The 21,424-nt window shown below is 37.5% G+C and overlaps 1 protein-coding gene across 9 annotated transcripts in view; it reads right to left on the bottom strand.

Annotated features, from left to right (window-relative positions):
- Positions 1 to 6,844: 6,844 nt before the first annotated feature.
- Positions 6,845 to 21,424, bottom strand: part of PHF6 (PHD finger protein 6) — a 47,978-nt gene continuing 33,398 nt past the window's right edge. For 5 of the 9 annotated variants that reach the window (XM_005614510.4, XM_070258405.1, XM_070258410.1 and 2 more), the window contains 3 exons: positions 21,071 to 21,204; positions 13,500 to 13,629; positions 10,039 to 13,175 (listed from right to left, as the gene is read on the bottom strand). In XM_005614510.4, coding sequence (XP_005614567.1) covers positions 13,500 to 13,629; positions 21,071 to 21,204 — 264 coding nt within the window. In that variant the 3' untranslated portion in view covers positions 10,039 to 13,175. Of the gene's footprint in view, positions 7,557 to 10,038; positions 13,630 to 21,070; positions 21,205 to 21,424 lie in introns of those variants that run through there. The other 4 variants (XM_070258402.1, XM_070258406.1, XM_070258407.1 and 1 more) reach the window with 2 other exon arrangements.

The raw sequence follows: 21,424 nt of genomic DNA, 5'->3' as shown, positions 1-21,424 counted from the left end.
CAAGTTTAAAGGAATATTATCATGAATATAAATAATGCTAATAATGACTTTGTGTACTATATAATTAGGCTATGCCTAATTTCCACCATTTGTTAGAAATTTAAAAAGCAAATGATTTGTTGCGTAATCAATTGTTTTTTAAATAACTTATCGTCGGGGCCAGCCTGGTGGTGTAGCAGTTAAGTTCACGTGCTCCGCTTTGGTGGCCCGGGGTTTGCCGGTTCAGATCCTGGGCACAGACCTACGCACCGCTTGGCACTCCATGCTGTGGCAGGCGTCTCACATATAAAATACAGGAAGATGGGCACGGATGTCAGCTCAGGGCCAGTCTTCCTCAGCAAAAAGAGGAGGATTAGCGGCGGATGTTAGCTCAGGGCTAATCTTCCTTAAAAAAATTAAATAAATAAAAATAACTCATTGTCACTGGCAGCTATTTCATAATAATTTGTTTAGTTGAATCCAGGTAAAATTCTGGAATTTACATAAATATATGGAAATATTTCTACTTAACTTTGTCTGTGGACTTTTTTTTTTTTTGAGGAAGATTAGCCCTGGGCTAACTACTGTCAATCCTCCTCTTTTTGCTGAGGAAGACTGGCCCTGAGCTAACTAACATCCATGCCCATCTTGCCCTACTTTATACGCGGGACGCCTACCACAGCATGGCGTGCCCAGTGGTGCCATGTCCGTGCCCGGGATCTGAACCGGTGAACCCCGGGCCACTGAAAAGCAGAACATGTCAACCCAACCACTGCACCACGGGGCCGGCCCATGTGTGTGGACTTGTAAAGGAGTACTGACAAATGTTTATAGTAATTATTTAGCAAGTGTATTTTATTTCTATTATTTTGACTGTATCTCCTAATATTCTTAAGTGTCTTTGGAGAGTTTAAACTAGATCAATAAGCATATGATTTTATACAGTCTGCTATACCTGCCTGGAATATATGCCTGTATCACATATAATATAGGCATAGCAATTAGACATAAAGTGAGTTTTGACCTTAAGATGATTTCAAACAAAACCTCAAGAACTTGTGTTTGCTTCTCTCTCCCTCTCCCCAAATCTGTGGAAATTTAGGTAAGAATAGGAAGCACTTACATAGCACCTACCACTGGAGAAATTAAAACATTGGATGTCTAAAGACAATCAGTGATTACTGTTAAAAATTGAGGGGTTCAAAGATAGTATTGTGATTGCATTTTTTAGAAGTCTTTGTGTTTTAGAGATATAGAATTTTATGTAAATATGTAAAATGATATGATGTGTAGGATTTGCTTCCAAATAAACCATGGTGTGTGAGCCAGGAATAAGTAGGGGTATATATGAAACAAAGTTGGAAATTTGTTGGTAATTGTTGACACTGGGCAATGTGTTCCTGGTAAAAACTTTCTGCAGGGTATTTGGCCACGTGAATTAATGGACTTGTTAAAAATGTGCACAAAACTTTGACTTTCGAATTTGTTTAGAAATTTATCTTAAGGTGATAATCAGACAAGGACCGAAAGCTGTATATATAATATTCATCTCATTATTTATTTTAGACATTTGTTACCCATGCATCCTATAAGAAAAAAAGAAATGTTATTTCAACAAATGAAAAAGAAATCTAAGATAGATGAGGACATGAGATACAAACAAAATAGTGACAGCTGAAGGGTGAAAACAGCTCAAAAGATCAATTTCCTCTATTTTGGCTGTCCTTCAGTGGAAACGGTAGAGAATCACCCTGACTCTCAATTCCCTGATTCCTGAATGGGGAAGGAGAGTTCTGTCGGGGCCGCCTGATGCAGAGTTTATACTCTTTCCTCCAGACGTGGTTCCTTAAGGAAATATCCTGGTGACTCCCCAAGGCTTACTCCTGTTCCCCGAGTTTGCACCTTCTTCAGGCTCCCTTAATAAGAGCTGCTGCTTCTGCTGGTGTGATTAACTTTTTAAAAATAATAATAATTTGAAAATTAAAGAAAAATTGCAAGAATAGTAAGAAAATTCCTGTATATCCTTCACAAGGTTCACCAACTTGTGACATTTTGCCCCATTTGCTTTATCTCTTTTTATACACACACACACACACACACACAAATTTTTTCTGAACCAGTTAAAATGCAGACATGACATCCCTTTACTCCTAAACACTTCCGTATGTATTTCCTAAGAACAAGGATATTCTCTTATGTAACAGTTGCATTTATCAATAGCTATAACTGTCAAAATCAGGAAATTAACATTGACACAATAATAACATTTAATATTCAATCCATATTTACAATTAGTTAATAGTCCCCAAAATGTCCTTCATAGCAAGAATTCTTTTTTTCTGAAGCAGGATCCAATTCAGGATCACGCATTACTTTCAGTTGTCATGTCTCTTTAGTCACCTTTCATCTGGAACAGTTCTTCAGCCTTTGTTTTTCAAGACATTGAGTTTTTTGAAGAGTACAGGCCACTCATTCTGTAGAATATTCTTCAGTCTGGGGTCCTCTGCCGTTTCTTCATTAGATTAGCACTGCTTGCAATAGCAGAATAACGGCAACAACAAAACCTGGAAACAACTCTCTGATGATAGGGAAATGGTTAAATAAACTATGGTACATCTACAAGATGGGCTATTATGCAACCAGTAGGAATGGTTAGAGTATATTTACTGACCTGTGAAGATATTTCCAATTTTTAAATGAAAAAAGCAAAATACAACTTAGTAGATATAATATGAATCCATTCTAGATAATTACATATATGCAGAGAAACATGTGAAGATTTTACAAAAGACATAATAGTGACCTATGGTTTGTAGGATTATGGGAGACACTGTTATTTTTACTTGTCTGTATTTTCTAATTTCGGTATAATGAGCAGCAATTTATCTGTGAATAGTGAAAATATGAAGGACTTTTCAAAGTGACAGGGCAGCTTCACTTTTTCTTTTTTTTTAAAGATTGGCACCTGAGCTGACAAACTTCCCAATCTTTTCTTTTTCCTTCTCCCCAAAGCCCCCCAGTACCCAGTTGGATATTCTAGTTGTAGGTCCTTCCAGTTGTGCAGAGCTTCACTTTTTGTCTGAAGGATCAGTGTGGAAAAGGGAACAGCTATTACATTTCTGTTAAGGAAAAAAAAGCACTAATATCTACCATGAACCAGCTAATTTCACTTAAAAGCACTTTATCGCATTTGCTCTTTAAGACAACCCAGTGGTTTAAGGGACATTATCTCCATTTTGACAGATGGGGCGAGGGCTAGGGCTGAGGGACGGGGAGGGTCCGTTGCTTGGAGTTACTGCTTACACGCGGCAAAACCAGGTCTTTCCAACCATAAAGCCCTTACTTTCTCTGCCTCACATTGCTCCTGTGTGGCCCCTTTTCAGTTGTCTGCAGCCTGACTCCATCTGGATATGGGGCTTGGAATTTTGACTGTAATTCCCCAGCTTTTGGTCTCACCATCGTAAATCTGGTGATTTTCACAGGTTTTTTTTTTTTTTTTCCCAGGGATGATTAGCCCTGAGCTAACATCTGCTGCCAATCCTCCTCTTTTTGCTGAGGCAGACTGGCCCTGAGCTAATATCCGTGCCCATCTTCCTCTACTTTATACGTGGGATGCCTCCCACAGCATGGCCTGCCAACCAGTGCCATGTCCGCACCCGGAATCCAAACCTGCGAACCCCAGGCCGCCGAAGCAGAACGTGCGAACTTAACCGCTGTGCCACCGGGCCGGCCCTTTCACAGGTTTTATAAGTAGGCATATGCGTTAACTTTTATTTTTTATACTAAATAAGAACTATATATGTATATCTATGTACATAAATGGATTTTGCTTTCTGATGGGCTTCAAGCTTTGAGTTGTCTTTACCACGTGGCATTTTTCACAAGCAAGTTGGTTTATCAACTCTGCTACCCCTTGACACCACTGGCCTCAATGTCCTACCTTCTCTCAACTTTCCCTTCCAGCCTTTTACCTCCATGGTACCTAGAGTTCACCCCACCCTTATATCTGAGGGTCTTTCTTTTGCTAAGGAAAGACCAGGTTTTGCAAAGATCCCTATCGAATCACTGCTAGCAGAGAGGAGGTAGGTAGATAGTCCGTGTAGAGTCCCAGGCCATGGAAGGACTCTTCAAACGTGTCATCTAATTTCCTGTCATCTAATGTGTTACTCTTATTCTTGAGTCATCTGCAAAGGCAGATTAGCAGAGGACCATGTGATGGTTCTTGGAATGTCAGGGACATTGAAGTCAAGAAGTCAAGAAAGAAAAGAACTGAAAAGCACCCGCTGGCTTTAGCAACAGTTACTGGTGAACTTTGCTGGAGCGGTTTTAGTGTAGTTGAGCGAAGTGGACAAGTGAAGACTGAAGTGAGTGCAGTCAGTTGAGGGACAGGTAATAAAAATACAAAAGTGGAGGGGCCAGCCCCATGGCGTGGTGGTTGGTTTTGGCACACTCTACTTTGGCAGCCTGGGTCCATGGGTTTGGATCCCAGGTGCAGACCTAAACCAGTCATTAGCCATGCTGTGGCAGCGACCCACACACAAAATAGAAGAAGACTGGCACAGATGTTAGCTCAGAGCTAATCTCTGCTCAGGGTGAATCTTCCTCAGAAAAAAAAAAAGCACAAAAGTGGAGACATCAAGTGGGGACTTGACTTTCAAGAAAATTACATGAGGACAGAAATAGGGTAAAACTAGAAGGGAACACAGGAACAAGGGACAGTGTACTAGGAGATGCGACAGTCTTAAGTCTGTGTTCCCTCCTTTAATACTCATGAGTCTGATGATGGAATAGTATTTTTACCTGCATTTTAAAGATGAGATAATGGAGGTGGACATTCTGTAACTTAATCAAAGTTACATGGAATCTGAACCAAGGCCACCAAAATCTAGAGTCCATATACTTATGTCTGTAACAGCTCCTAAGTATAATGGGAAGGACAAATAAGTAAAAAGGATTGAAGACTGATGTGGAGAAGCTGGGACTAAACACCAGTGTTTGCGGTGGCATCAGTCTGCACTGTCACTTCCTCCAGCAGGTCATCTTCCCCAGATGTAAGGGTGGGGTGAACTCTAGGCACAGGGGAGGTAAAAGGATGGAAGAGAATTAAGAGCAAGTGGGAAGTTGAGGCCAGTGGTGTCAAGGGTGATAAAGGTGATTAACTATCTCATCCAAACTGAGTAGTTAGGGAAGCGAGGCCAAGAACTGGCCAATAAAGAAAACGAAGGAACTAAGAGTCAGATGAACATGGGCAGAGTGGAAGGAGTAGTTAGGAATCTGGGCAAAAAGTTGAAAAATAAAAACAAACAAAAGAACAGTAGAATCCAAACTAGTTTATCAGCAGTAAAAATAGAGAGGGTGGATCCAAAAGACAGAATGGCAGATTCTGAGGAATTTAGCAAGCAGATATGGAGATCAAAGCAGACCAACTGTAGCCCTACATTAACAAACAGATAACATTCTGGTCAGGACAATTCAGTTTGAGACTCATGCTTGAGTAGCCAGTGGATTGGGTAAAAATGTCCAGGAGAATAGCTGAGAGTCAGCACAGCTTCAGTGAGTGGAGCATACTGTGGACAGGGATTGGGACTCATCAGCAGAACACACAGGTGACAGCTGTAGCAGTAAACTGCGGTGACAAGTGAGAACAATACAAGATGGCAGAGACCAAAACACCACGAAACACTTACATGAGGGGAGGGAGACGGTCAGGAAAGGAGTGGTCTTGAAGGGGTGGTACAGATCATGGAAGTTAAGGCAAGAGAGTTTCCAGGAGGGCATCAAAGGAAAAAAAGAATAAAGACGTGAATGTTTCAAGTTCTCTGTCACTCTTTCTAGGAAGTGGCCTACAAACAGTTGGCTGCATTTCCAAGTTTCATGGAATGGAGTGACCCCAGAAATGAAATGCTGTAAAGGCTGCCTAAATCATCTCTCTCTGACCCTGCCTCTCCCTAAGGGAGAAAGAAAATCTGTCAAGCTTCTCCTAAGCAACATATGTTTTCCTTAACCCCTCTCCCTGTGTCCCGGCCCCCACCCCCGGCATACTGGATAACTGCCCTAAGCCGTTTGGGCATGTGGGAAAGGTTGAAATGCTTAAGAACAACTTTTCTAAGGGAGGTCTGGAAAGATTGCTGTATTTGAGGATAATGCCAAAATTCCAGCTCTCTGATCTGCAAACTTTCAGAAATTGCTTATCTTCTGCGCTCGCTCTCTAACTGAGAACATATGAGACCAGGGTCCAAAGAATGACTGCTTCTTGGTAATACTAAATCAATACTAAATATAGAACATAAGCCTATTGGGCTTAAGGATCAGAAACGTTTGAAAATAAGCCTTTGTATTAAATTGTCTGGCTAACCTCTGAAACGAAAATACCAGCAGTCTCCACGACCGCTGCAATTTGAAGTTACAAAAAGAACTCTCTAGTGCAGTGATCCTTTTCTGCCGCCCTTCCTTAAAGGCTTAGTTATTTCATAAACATATGAAAAAAGACTGCAAGGAAACATGATTAAAGGCTGGGTTATTGGTAAAGCATTAAAAAATTATTTTTGTAACGTTGTACATCTGACAAATATTTTTAAATAAAATAGTTGTTTGGCTAGTGTTCTAAATACCTAATTAGCACAAAAAGTGATTTTGAGAATTAGGAGAAACTAATTTTCATGTGGAATCAATTTATCCTTGACTACATTCAATTTATTCTTTATTTAGAATTGTTCGTGTTGACTGACCAGCATAACTGAACATTCATGTTATTTTTACCACTAATTTATTTTCACACATGCAGGTAATTGTTGCTTGAAATTCTTAAATGAAAGTAATAATTTTCTAGCAGTGAGCTAAAAGCATGATATGTACATCAAGTCAATTTTTCTGGTTAGTCTTAGATTTTATTTATACAAGGACAAAACAACTGTTGAAAAGTGAAAAGTTCAAATGATTTGATCTTGTTTGTACTAATTGACCAGTTGTTCAACACAGTCATGATCTGGGGAGTAGGAACTGTCACATCAGATAAAGGTCATAGGGATTCTCCAACAAATTATCCGACCCCTTCGAGTACACCAGACCGACCTACATATGACCCTGGACACACACAGAAGCAGATCCATCTGGCAACAACGAACAGCTATGAGCAATCTGTTACTTTTCAGAAAGCAGAAGGAAGGGAAATGATTCACCAATTACTACTGTTAATAATACATACGAAGCAAACCTTTTGACTTAACCTTTTCACAAATGAAATAGTGTCCCGTTTCCCAAAGATAATTCATATTCCACTTTGAGATAAAGTCTATATGGTCTTTACCACAAAACTAAAACCCCATAAAATTTTCTATAGAATGTGTATATTATTTCTTAAAAAAAAGTACCATATCTCTTTCCACTAAAAAGCATTCCTTCAGAGGGGCCGGCCCAGTGGGGCAGCAGTTAAGTGCGCACGTTCTGCTTCGGCGGCCTAGGGCTCGCCACTTCGGATCCCGGGTGCGGACATGGCATCACTCAGAAGGCCATGCTGTGGCAGGCGTCCCACATATAAAGTAGACGAAGATGGGCACAGATGTTAGCTCAGGGCTAATCTTCCTCAAAAAAAACCAAATAAATAAATAAATAAAATAAATAAATTAAAAAAAAAACATTCCTTCAGAGTGGAGAGGCAGGAAAGCTTAATCCCTATAAATGGACTTTTAAATTGGTACAAATTTTTTGGATGGCAATTTTTATCAACAGTTTAAAGGTACAGATCCTTTCCTTAGCAGTTCCACTTTGGGAAATTTAGCCTAAGAAATTACTTGCACAAGAGCCTGAAGATGTATGTGAGACTAGACAGGACAATTCCAGTTCATCCAAACACGGCAACACCATGGAGCTGCTGAACAGAACGGGAGAAATCTAGCGGTACCGACACCTTGTAGGGCTGTCCAAGTGAAAGAGACAAGGGGCAGAACTGTAGGTATAGCATGATCCCATTTATGCTAAAAAAAAAAAAGTGTGTAAGTCATACGTGCCCACAGCATTTAGAAGGATACATATCAAATACTGGGGAATAGGCTTGTGGAGAAGGGGGGGATTTTCATTTTGCTTTACGTATCTTTGTATATTTTAATTTTGTATGAGAACATTACTTTTTTTAACTGAGGTAAAATTCACATTACATAAAATTCACCCTTTTAAAGTGTATGATTTGTGGTTTTTAGTATAGCCACAAAGTTGTATAACCATCACCACTATCTAATTCCAGACATTTTCATCACCCCAAAAAGAGTCCCCATACCTGTTAACAGTCACTTCTCATTCCTCTCTCTCTGCAGCCCCTGGCAGCCACTAATCTGCATTCTGTCTCTATGCATTGGCCTCTTCTGGACATTTCACATAAACGGAGTCATACAATATGCGACCCTTTGTGCCTGACTTCTTAGCATAATGTTTCCAAGGTGCATCCACGTTGTGGCAGATATCAGTACCTCATTTCCTTTTATGGCTATATATGACTTATATAAATAAAAATCTGGAAATAGCTGATTTTAAAAATACTCAGAAACAGAAAAACCTTACCCTTTTGTAGAAATCACTTTATAGAAACTCAACAACTCTAAATCCAATATCTATATTAAAGCACAGTTTATTTTCTATCTCCCTGCTCCTAACACTCTCTTGAATACCTACTCTCTCAGGTCCCATTTGAAAAGCTTCCCCTTCAAACAGTGTTTTTGTTCTCACATGAGTTTGTTTCTTAGACTATTATCATTCACATGGCAGACCCAGTCAGCACTTTGCCCAGCCGCGTCTTCCCTATCTCCCTGCCACTGCCCCCACTCCCAACATAAAAACATTTTTATACGCACAGAGGTATGGACAAAGGCATAATCTGGATGTTTATGGATATCACATCTTTTGACAAGGACCCAGGTCTGACCATCTGACTTCAGTACAGTGACCATATGCAGAACATGTCTGCTACAGTGTAATACTTCAAAATGCTATCGTGACTTGCATAGTGACTGCTATTTTATAGTTTTCATCTTCTGAATAAAACTCGAGAGTAAATTTTTGCCCTACGCCCTTAATGTCTAGTTACTTCATTATCTGAACAAAGCAAAACTATGTAACAATGGCTGATACAAAAGCAGCACTCTGTTCCCACAACTGAGCACTCTAATATATAAGAGGGACTGGGTTTTTCCCTTCAAAAGATGGCCTGGCCATTTGCTGGCCAAAACATTTTCCTAGGAAATTCTGCCAGGTTCATGCTTTGGAATGACCTCGGCCATTACAGATGAATGCAGCTGAAAAAAGAAAACACAAACAAAACAAAACACCCCAGCTGTCAATAGTTGCAGTTAGCTGAAGAAAACCACACTAACTCCCTTCTCCACATTTTTATGGTGGTAATTAAAATGAAACTAAATAATAGATTTCAACCCCCCCCCCAGCACTATTAGATAACGTTTACAGTAAAGCACACCAACCTATAGTTCCAGCGTCAATCAGAACCTGTTACTTGATTCTTTTTTCCTCTTGAGTAGGAACGCATGTTAGGAATTGTGTGTATGGAATGAGCATGTTCCAATAATTAAAACTCTGCTTTCTGCCCTGGATATGAGCACCTCAATGTATGAGCACTGTACTAGAAGTAAGCTGCCCACGGTAAAGGGAGTAAATTTAAATCTCTAAGGTGGAATCCCTTTATGATGAGGGTATTAATCTTGCACGCTTATTACCAATCAGATAAACTGTACTAGGAGTTTTGATTTATTTTCGAAATCACCTTCCTACTAGGTTCCAGAGGATGTAATTTAAGCCATATGTATCAAAAGAACTAAGATGCAATGCAGTTCCACTGTACTTGAAAGATTGCTGTTTCTCTCCAGATAAAACCTTTTATGTTGTGAAACTCTGAACTCAAATTCACATCTCTCTCTCATACTTGTTTAACAATAAGTTACTAAACAAACTAGGCATTTAACCTTGAAATAAAGCAAGACTAAAAGGAACACAATACTATTGCTGTTACAAATAAGCTTTGTTATACTTTTCACAAAAAAGACATACATACAAACATGAAAGTCATAACTCATTTATTGAATGAATAGTATATGCAAGAATACCAATAAAAGGAAACTAATACTACAAACTACAATTTTGAAAATAAAGCCAATATAACAGGAACAAAATATACATAACATGAGAGGAATGTTTGATTTTGACCCATAATGCATTCCTTATCTTTACAATTAACCTAAATATCTGTTAGAACAAAACCGTATACCTTGGTCTAACTTTAGCGCTTTTTAAAAAAAGCAACATTCTAGAACACTTTTCTTTTTCTTTGAGATATGTAAGATTCACACATTTTTTCAAGTACATAGATTCTGATTCAACAGTAGATCTACATATCTTGTTATTCTCTTAATATCTTGAGTAGCATGTACTCCTGAGCAAGAACTATCTGAAATTCTAAAATTGCCGATCTTGAAATAAAATGTATTTCAGTTGTGGGTTTTTAATAAATTGAGATGAAAGTAAAATTCACCCCCCACCCTCCCTCCCCCCAGGAACAAAGAGCTCTTATTAAAGTATAGAAACTCAAGTCTATCTTTCTACTCTAAAGAACATTTCATACTAACATTTCTGGTAAGGCAATAAATGCTCCAGAATAATCTTCAATATACGCTTGCAAAGATTACACTGTTTAATATCAATAACAAAAACAAAACAAAAAAAGGAAAAAAAGAATAAAGGAAAGAAAGAAAAGACGCTTCAAAATTTCAAGCTAAAATATGCATAAAAGACAGTCATGGCAGTATTTTTTTGAAATGATGTAAATGTTATATACTTATCAAATAATGTCATGCTTATTAAAACTACAGTTAAGGACTTAAGAGATGAACAGTAAATACACTGCTGAGGTCCATGTTTCTAAATATTCATACCACAATGTAATTACTACCCAGAAGATGATGATGCTACTTGGGAACATAAGTACTGTACACTTTTTACATTGTAAGGCACTTTTACTCAGCATGTGACGAAAACATGGATAGAGAATCAAAATATTGGAGGTTTACAACCAAATGTGATTTTTCATGTGACTTCAATTTACATTTCAATTTTTAATGACTGTTTAGCCAATCACACCACAGTGAGAAGAATAGGTAGCCAGCCACTTATCTAGCCAACCAAAAGGTAAAGTGCTATTCTGGTTGCTAGTGGCAGAGAAAGGGTTGAAGAAACCCATAAAAAGTCATACATTTTATTACATAACAAATCCATCAACTGACAGCTATAGTATTTGAAGTCCATTACATGATTATTGACTGGCCATTATTACCCCGGCACCTTCCATTTTTCCGAAAAACATCATTACAGTAGTTGTCCAAAAATGAAGGTGCTCTCTTGTTCCATGGGTAAGTCTATGGCACACAATGTAAAAATGATCTAGACACAGTGATTCAAAGATTTAAAATAACGGGTTTCAAGCTGTTGTAAGGAAATAAAATACAGATCCTTTGGGAAAAGTCACATAGCTTGGTAAACAAACATCTAGATCTGTCGTTGCACTTCAAGTCATGGTGAATTTTGAAAATTCATCACATACACACAAAAAACCCAATGGCATATTTCGAGCAAAAACAGAAAAACATACAGGGCAACCCGCTACTAAAGCTAATTTCCTTCTAAAAATAATAAAAGATGGTTAAAATAAAGCAATCGTCAAGTCCCTTGATTTAAGTAAATGTGTGAATACACACTTGACAAACGTGACTTTAAGGGACCAGCAGTTAAAAAAAAATCAGTCATTAAGCACAGTGTAATTTTCCACCTCTTACATTTTTAAAATGCTTTTCCATAAGCTGCAGAATATCTCAATGTACAGTCAAGTTAACATGTTATTTCTTGCTTCTTAATTTGCTTCAATGTGGTAGGTTAACTAGTAATTCAGAAATCAGAATCCCCACCCTTGATATTGAGGTGCTATGGTAATATTAGGCAGACCGCAACTAAAGTTTTTTGGTTTTGCCATAAAGAAATATATAAATGTGCTTCAGCAGACAAGTGGAAGAAAATATCACTAGGCTAGAAATGCCAGTATGAAAATCCTTTCTAAAAAGCTGGGTTCTTAGGCTTTGAGAAACAATTCTGATAATCGATAAAACACCATCAAGCCCCACCCGAAGAAAAGTGGGGCACCAAAGGCTATGTAATAGATGAGCAAAGCAATGAATGAAAACATGAAAAATATTAAATAAAGTTTCTAAAATAGTGGTCACAAAATTAAAAATAAATACTGTTTTATGCAAAGACTGGTTTTTAGTCCTGTAGCACATGAGACCTCCTTACATGCTTTGAGCCAATAGATGAAGTGTTCCACACCACACGGCACTTGAGAGGAACGGGCTTCAGACCTGGTGGCTAAAGTCCTTAGTGAGTGCTAACCCTTTAAATCTTAAAGAGGTTTAATTTGCTGTTGCCAAATGTTAGTTTAAACTTGAAAGGATCCAATCACTTTGCGAGCAGCTCTTTGTATGACATGAAAAGAGAAGAGGTTTACTGTCAATTTTGGCATAAGCACTGCAGCTCATAGCTTATAATCACCAGTTGCCCGAGTCCATGCTGGTCAGTGAGAACAACTTTAACAGGAACCAAACGAAAAGCTTTAGCACACTTCTTGGAAGAGATTTTTAGCATGTGCTGTCAAAGCCAAGAGAAAAAGAAGGTTCTCTTCATTTCTAGCCTCCATTACTTGAGTGTGAAAAAAAAAACTTCACAAATTCCCAAGTGTTGCCACCAGAGGCGTGTTTGCACTGTAAAGTGAAATTTGCTTATGCTTTCCCTTGAGTATGAAGCCACTAAACAAACTGAGACACTCTAAACAGCAGAACTTTGTTCAGTCCAGAAATATAGCTTACTTCATTTCAATGTCTGCTTTAACTGTTGACACTATACACAGGGTTAATAGTGTTTCAATTGCTTCCCAGAAACTGCAAACTACGGCTACGTAATATCAACATGTCAAACTCTGCCATCTAGTGAAGGCTCATAAAACAAACGAGACGTTTTTAGGCAGTTCAATGAAGGATCTAAGAGTTGGGCAGTAAAAAGTTACAAACCCTTTTTGATTTTAGAAAACAGTGAAAAAAGAATAGTAGTTATGGATGTCTTATTCATTCCCAGTTTTCTAACTCTGTCCCATGAACCTGTTTAAAAGATGATAAAAAAATGTAAAATATGATGCTTGAGGGGAACACAATAAAAATAATGTTATTGAGGAGCGAGAATATCTTACTGGTTTGACATTACAACTACATTTATTGATAAAGTGGATAGCTTGTTTTTACTGTTACAAAATCAGCTAGTTAAAAAAAAACTATGCAAGCCTACACAATCCTCAGCATTCTAGTAACATGCTTAACTAAACATAAGAGCATTAAAAAAATCATACTGCACACCATTACTTTAACATGTATTTATCAGTGTGTATTGTATCCTGACAACAGATCCGATATAATTAACTTTCATACCTAATTTCCATTAAGTTGCTGCTGAGTTAGTTGTTGCTGATCAATTTCTACTTTTCCCCGGCTTTTACTCTCTCGTTCCTCATCTTCTTCATCTCTCTCATCATTTCCACTATGATTTTTACAATATAGTCTACAATGATGAAAGATAAAAATCTCAAAACGTTTTGTCACTGTTGATGAGAATATATTTTATGTTATTAGTGGATGAGGTTGGTGCCCATTTAAAAAATGGGTTTCCTCATCCAAACTTTTAAAAACACTCCACAATTAGTTACAGGTCCATTTCTATCTAAAAGATAGGAAAGCACTCTATTAATGAGCTGATAAAAGTTCCTCTGAAATAAAACCTCTTGTTTAGGATGAAAGCTAAGTTATCACATATGCACAAATATAAGGCAATTGCTCCTTTTGGCCAATGAGATTAAAAACAAAGTTTTTGGCCAACTTGAAAATATCAACTTTCAGGTATACAGAGGAAATAATCAAATTCTGTAACATTTCATATACATAATTTAAAAGCACAGTTTAGGAAATAATATAAATTCTATCTGTACTGCTTTCTGCTCCCATTTCATGAAACAATTTTACTCAAACTCTTCAAATGCCTTGTCATTAGTGTCCTGGCCATCAGCAGAACACCTTTATGAGTCACCTGACAGTTTTCAAGGCATGGCACTTGGCTACGTCTCTCTTGATCTAGACCGAGTCCCCCACCTTCTTTTTCTCCCATGACACTGACTTTTTGGGAGGAGTTAGACCAGATACCTTGTCAAGTATACTACATTTTAGATTTGTCTAACTGGTACAGTTTTATTTGTTTTTCTCTCACCCCTATTTTTTGTAAACTGGAAATAAGGTCTAAGGGCTTGGTTCGCTTTAGGTTCAACATCTCTTCGTTAGTTCAGGATAGTTTGCAGGTGATGCTGCATACCTAAGGAGGCATGTAATTTCAGAATGCCCCACTATTAGCGATGCTGTTTGATCATTTGGTTATGGTGGTGATGATGGCCAGATTTTTCTCCAGTGTAAAGGTACGTTTTTCTCTTCAAAATTAGCAAATCTCTGGAGTGATACTTTGACATCATGCTGTTCTGACATGTGGGTTCTTTTATGCTGATCTTTTATTTGGACATATACACTGTATACTTGAAATTCATTTATTTTAATGAAAACAGCAATGCAGGAGGTTTTGGACAAGGCTTTAGGCCACTTTAACGTATATGCACCAATATACTTTTTATAGCTAACCACCCCCACCGCAATCAAAGGGTGGGCTGATCTGAACTCACTTTTAGGTCAATTATACACAAGATGGTAAGATGGAACAATGCTTAAAAATCTTCAGTGGATACCCTATTATGATGAGCAATAGATAACAGATGATCATATAGGAATTCATCCACCACAAATGATCTAGAGCTAGGTTTAACATTAGAAGTTTCTAACACGTGAGTAGCATAAAAGGTGGGGGAGGGGCAACAATAGCAAGTGACTTCTGACCTAGTTTTGCTTATCAATTTTTTATTCTTAAAACATTCTCAAAGAACTATGGGCAATTGGTACTCTTCAAATGCTGCACAGTGGAATCATCTTCTTTTTTAAATCACGAGTTCAAACACCAAGAGTAAGACTCCCACATAGTGCACTATGAAGTATCATCCCCCAAAATATAACCTGCACCCAATTAGGCCTTTGAACCAACTTACAAACTACAAGAAATATGGAGGGGTAGAGAAACAAGGTATGTGGTATCATGAAAAAGCAAACCGAGGAACCTAGAATGTGGGACTCTTAAAGGACAACTTAATGGAGTTCTTCAACAAGCAGAGAGAAAAGGTGGGGCTGGAGTGTGGATTGCTCTATATTAAGAGAGACTTAAGGAACATATCTATTAAATGCAATGTAGGGACCTTCTATGTATTGAGATTTGAACAAATCAAGACATTTTCAAGACAATGAGGGAAATGTGAAAGTGGACTGGGTATGAAATGATACTAAGAACTTACTATTGATTTTACAAAGTGTGGTAATGGCATAGTGATATTGGAGTCTGTAGGGATAAAATGACACGCGATCAATGATTCTGCTTTAAAATACCTCAGAAAGAAAAAAAAATAGATGAAACAACTGTGGCAATTACTTGGTACCTTCTGAGATGGGGAGTTGTTACTCTATTCTATTTTTGAAAATTTGTATAACAGAGTTTTATTTAAAAGGATGAATCCTTTGTTGTTAGAACAAATTTTAATCTTTTTATGGGGTTATTTTTCACTCAAGGACCATTTCCCATAGGCCCGTTATGTATCCGTCACCAGTCTAGGCACTAAGGCCACAGGTGTCAACTGGTCAAACAAGATTCTTGCTGTCACAGAATTTACTTTGTTATGTTGGGAGAATGACATTTTAGAAAAATCCATATTTAAATAGTTTAGAAATACAATATAACAGGATAAACAGAATCACTATATAATCTTCCCTAGCCTTTTTAATATGAATATATTCAGGATCCAAAAAGCCACATGTAGGAGAGAGGGAAGCCAATTCATTCAGAAATATTCCTCCTTGCATTTCCTCCTATTTGTTCATTCTTCTCTCCCCAAACTACCTGCATATGGACTCTCACTTGAACTCAATGGTCTCTACGAAAAGATCTGGACTCCACATTATGAGCAGATTTTAGAAACAAATTTCAATGTGAAAAAAACAAAAAGAGCAATTCATCATGGATCCCAGTGCAAATATTTTTGTTTAGAGATGGTCACCGTAACATGATTTTCTAAGGGGTAAAACCCACCTAAATGTATAAAAAAGGAACCAATTAAACAAACTGATATACCCATGCAATGGAATACTATGCAACCATTAAAGTAGTGATATCAAACAGATTAATGTCACAGAAAAACACACCTTAGATACAGTAAGTGAAAAACAGATTATAAAACAGTGTATGTAAGAAAATCTTGTTTTTATAAATATACACATGTACATAATCACACAAATGTCTAGAAGAAAATATTCCAAAAGATTTAAAATTATGTCTGGAGGTAGAATTAAAGTTCACAATAAGTTTTTTTTCCTTATCTAGATTTTCCTGTTTTTCCCCAAAATGAAAATGAGTAATTAAGGTAATACGTAAAGTTAAAATTTAAATTTTAGTTGTTTACATGGATCTATTTCATCCTTTAATTGCTGCACAGTATTCCACTAAATGTATACACTAAAATTTATTTATTAAGTCTCCTAATGGACATTCTGATTCTTTTCTTTTTTTTTTTGCTATCGTGGGTGAAAGGTTAACAAAAATCTTTTCCCATTCTTCATGAGAATTTTATCTTTGATTAACTCTCTAGCTGTGTTCCCTTGGCAACTTAACAAACATTGGTATGTTAACTATTTTACTAAGCTCTATTACCGCCTAATTGGTAGATTGCATCTGGACTGGAAGAATTATAAATATTCTGTTAAGAAGCCGGATCTTTGGTCCTCTCTCCCTGTGGTGTAACCTAAAAATTATCTATGCCAATATAACTACAGTCATGCTTTGCTTGACAATGAGGATCGGTTCTGAGAAATGTGTTATTAGGCAGTTTCACTGTTGTGGAAACCTCAGAGTGAACTTACGCAAACTTACATGGTATAGTCTACTACACACCTAGGTCATACGGTACTAATCTTATGGGACCACCATCATCTATGTGGTTCGTCGTTGACCAAAATGTCGTTATGCAGCACATGACTATATATCGTAAGACGTATGAGGCTTTTAAGCCAGGGTGGATCCCATGCCCACCCAATGTGGATCATCTTATTGGACTTGAGCTGTACTACTATACTGACTGCTGTAAGGAAAGAACAGCTGATGCTGCCCTGCTGGCAAGCTGCAGTTCCTGTCTATACCCTTCTTGAGTAGACTGATGCCATCTGTGGTAATCTCAGTCTGAAGTACAGTTGAGTCTAAAAAGGTGCCCTGGTGAGCACTGCAGCATCATTAACAATAATGCAATGAATCTTCTTTGTATTGTTGTCTGCTCACTTCCCTGAGATAAATCCCTACAAGCAGATTCGTAGCAAAAGCTACACGTTATTTTGTTTAAGGTTTTCGTCTCCAATGATAAACTGTTCTCCTAAAAAGTTGCACCTATTTATATTCTACCTTAATATCAAATGAGAATGCCTGTCTCTCCAGAACCCAGCTAACATCAGATACTATGAATCCTACTAATCTTTGCCCATCTGATAGGCAAAAACTGTTAAGATCTTGTTTTCATTTGCATTTCCTTCATTACTAATAAGGTTGAAGAGTTTTTCACATGCTTGTAACCCACAGCTATTTCTTCTATAAATTGCCTATTCACGTCCTTTGCCCATTTTTTAACTGGGTTGTGCTTTTCTTAATGATTTGGAGTTCTCTTTATACAGTCTAATTTTAATGTAATCAAAAATTCTGAGTTTCCTATCATGCTTGAAAAGGCTTCTATACTCAACATTATAGAAAAACTCTGTATTTCCTCCTCACACTTATAGTGTTATATTTTATGATTAGATTTTTAATCCATCAAGAATCTATTTTGGGGTGCAGTCTGAGTAAGGATCCAAATTATGTTTTCTACCTGGAAAGCCAACTGTATAGATATCATGGACTGAATAATCTATCTTATCTCCACAGCTATAAAATGCTACTGTAATTATTTTAAGATTGCAACAAAGACATGGATCTATTTCCTGCGATCTTTGTCACTGTCCCCAGTACCATACGATTGGCTTTGATATCTAATAGGGGATTTCTCTTCTCAATAGCATTAAAAATCTTCTTGGCTGTATGTGATAAAGACTAGGTGACTACCCCAATATCTAGTTTCTCCCCGTCCCTCTGCAGTACTAAACCAGATTTTATTTGGGTAGCAATGTACCCACTAAGAGTATATTTCCCAGTCTCCCTTGGACATGTGACCAAATTCTGGCAAATGAGGCTGTGTGGAACTTCCTGGAAGGCTGAGTAAAGACCATCTCAATTGGAGGAATACCCACTTTGTCCTTCCATTTTTCTTGACTCCTGCTTCGTCCTACTAGCTATAGATGGATGTTCCGAGGATGAGAGAGCAGAAAGATGGTAATCTAGGACCTCAATGACACTGAAAAGCTGCCTACCACATCTGGACTGCTTTCCTCTGGACATCTTTTAGAGGAGAAACAACCTTCTATCTTATTTAAGCTTCTATTTTCTTTCCTGTTATACAAAGGTAACTTAATCATTACAAATAGAAAATAATACATTTACTCTTCTAGAGAAAACTGTCGACAATTTGGATTTCATTAAAATTGTATTAAATATATAAATTAATTTGGGGGAGAACAGGTATCTTTCAACATTGAGTGTTTCTATCAAGGAACACAATATGCTTTGCCATTCGTTTGGGTCCTGTGTAAAATTCTTTTTTCTTTTAAAGAAAAGTTCTCCTTTAGAATGAGTGAGTGAATGACTGTGTGTGTGAGAGTGTGTGTGTGTGTGTGTGTGTGTGTGTGTGTGTGTGTGTGTGTGTGTGTGTGTGTGTGTGTAGGGGGTAGATATTCTTCTTTTACATTTTCTAACTAGTTATTACTGGAATTGGTTTTGAAAATTCATCTCATATTCAACAACCTTACTGAACTCTTACTAATTTTAATAAATTCAGAGTTGATTCCTTTGGATTTTCTTGATAACAATGATATCAATGACAAATATTATTGACAATTTTATTTTTCTCCTTCAAGTTTATTATACATTTTTCCTCCTTTTTTTGTTGCACTGGCTTAATCCTTCAGAAGAACACTGAAAATATTGGTAGTTGGCACCCCTGTCTTGTTCCTGATCTGAATCAAAGTGTATTACTGTAGTGGTTCTCAATTAGAAAGGAACACGAGAACCATCTGGGGAATCATCGAAATACATCGTTGGGGCCTGACCTACTGAATTTAAATCTCTGAGGGTGGGGCCCAAGCATGCACATTTCTAGAGGGCCCTATCCACCCCCAGATGATCCTGAGGTTCGGCCCATGGTTAAGAACCATCGTCCCTTTACTTTAATACTAAATAAGCTACTGGCTGTTGTTTTCTCATAAACACTTTACGAAGACTCCTAGATTACCAAAGCACTCATTACCTTACTTTACAATTCAGAAATGGATGATGAATGGTATCAAATGTCTTTTTACCACCCACCAGGAAGGTAATAAGATTTTTATTAATTATAATGGATCATATTAATATATTTCCTAATTTTGAACACTCTTTAATGATAGACTACAGTACTGGATTTGACTTTCTAATATTTTATTTAGGATTTTGGTATATATATTTATAAAAGTAAGATTGGTCTACAGTTTTTTTGTTTGCTTTTATTTTAAATGTTATCTTCGTCAGGTTTGGTGTCACAGCTATGCAAGTTTTACAGAATGAACCAAGAAGTTTTCCATCTTTCAATATGCGCTGGACCTCTTTAAATAACATTGGAATTATCTGATCCTTAAAAGCTTGATAGAATTCACTTGAAAAACATGTATGCCTTTATTATTAAACAAAGTTTGGCAAATTTTTTAATACAGCATTAGCACCTCATGCAGTAACCCAAATGACGTGGTCACTGCTTATGTAAACTGCTCTGTACACAGAGCAGTGGACCTTGAGTTACTGGTTTATTGCATACTGGAAGTGTGAGAATAAGGAAGTGCTTTACAACTCACAAAGGCAAATCAAAATTTCAGGGACCCCTACGAACCTATTTTCCATTTGATTAAACAAATGGAACCATTATAGATGCACATTGGTACCAGTAGCCCAAGGCAGCACAGGTAAGTGGAAGACCCATAAAAAAGAAGCTAACATGTAATCCAAAAGCTCCACATCTTACTCTTTCATCATTCTTCCAAGAGTATCTTTTGGCCTATTTTACAACTACATCCTATTCTAAGCCACCAACAATTCTCACCTGGACCCTTAGCAGGGGCCTCCAAACTCACCTCCCCATTTGCACCTTTGCACTTTGGGGTCCTGCGCACGTCCTCTCTGACTAGAACACTTTCCCAGTGTCCACATTTATCTTTGCCCTTCAAATCTCAACTCAAGCACTATTTCTTTAAGGACATTCCTAAATACTCCCCCACTACAAACTAGGTTAGCTCCTCCTTGCTATCCGTTCTCACAGAGCTTTGTAACACATCTTTTAGAGCACTTAATGTAGTTTGTAATTGCGTACCTATTTATGTGGCCATTTAATGAACATGTCTCTCCCACTAGACTGTAAGCTTCCTGAAGACACAGTCTGCGTCTGTTTTGTTCACTACTGTATACCCACCTCCTAGCACAATTCCTGGTACATAGTAAGCATAATAAATACTGGTTGAATGAATGCCAACCCAGGGATGTGTAGTCAGAGGAAAATGCCAATTGCAGTAGTCATTTCTTTTAAAGAGTCCCCAGTATTCTATACTTGGCTTAAAACTACCTAAGAATAGTGATCAAGTAAACTAACATCATCTATTCAAGGGCAGTTACTTACTGACAAGTTTAGGAAAAGGGACAATTGTTCTCTTACTTGTAAATTCCTCGTGACATATTTTCAATGTATTTAGCTTTGTCTTGTACTCCACAGTGGTAATGGTAAGTCTTAACACAGGCTTTTATTTCACATCCAATAGTAGCACCGGGCTGACTGCAAAGTGTACATTTCTGTTTAAGGGAAGAGAAAGAATAATCATAAGCACTATTTCAAAGTTTATGCAATCTGATTTATTCCATTTTAGCCAGAGTTCAGCCAAACATTCCAGTTTACAAAGAAAACAGCCAGTTTTCTACTGAAAAAGAGTGCACTGAACTTATCATATAGCATATGTATTAAATAATGCTGCAACTTAAACCAGACTTTGATAGACTTTCTAACATTGTCATC

The sequence above is a fragment of the Equus caballus genome, chromosome X (assembly GCF_041296265.1).
Source record: "Equus caballus isolate H_3958 breed thoroughbred chromosome X, TB-T2T, whole genome shotgun sequence".
Lineage (NCBI taxonomy): Eukaryota > Metazoa > Chordata > Mammalia > Perissodactyla > Equidae > Equus > Equus caballus.
Note: the sequence above shows the minus strand (reverse complement) of the source record. Positions and strands in the feature narration are given on the sequence as shown.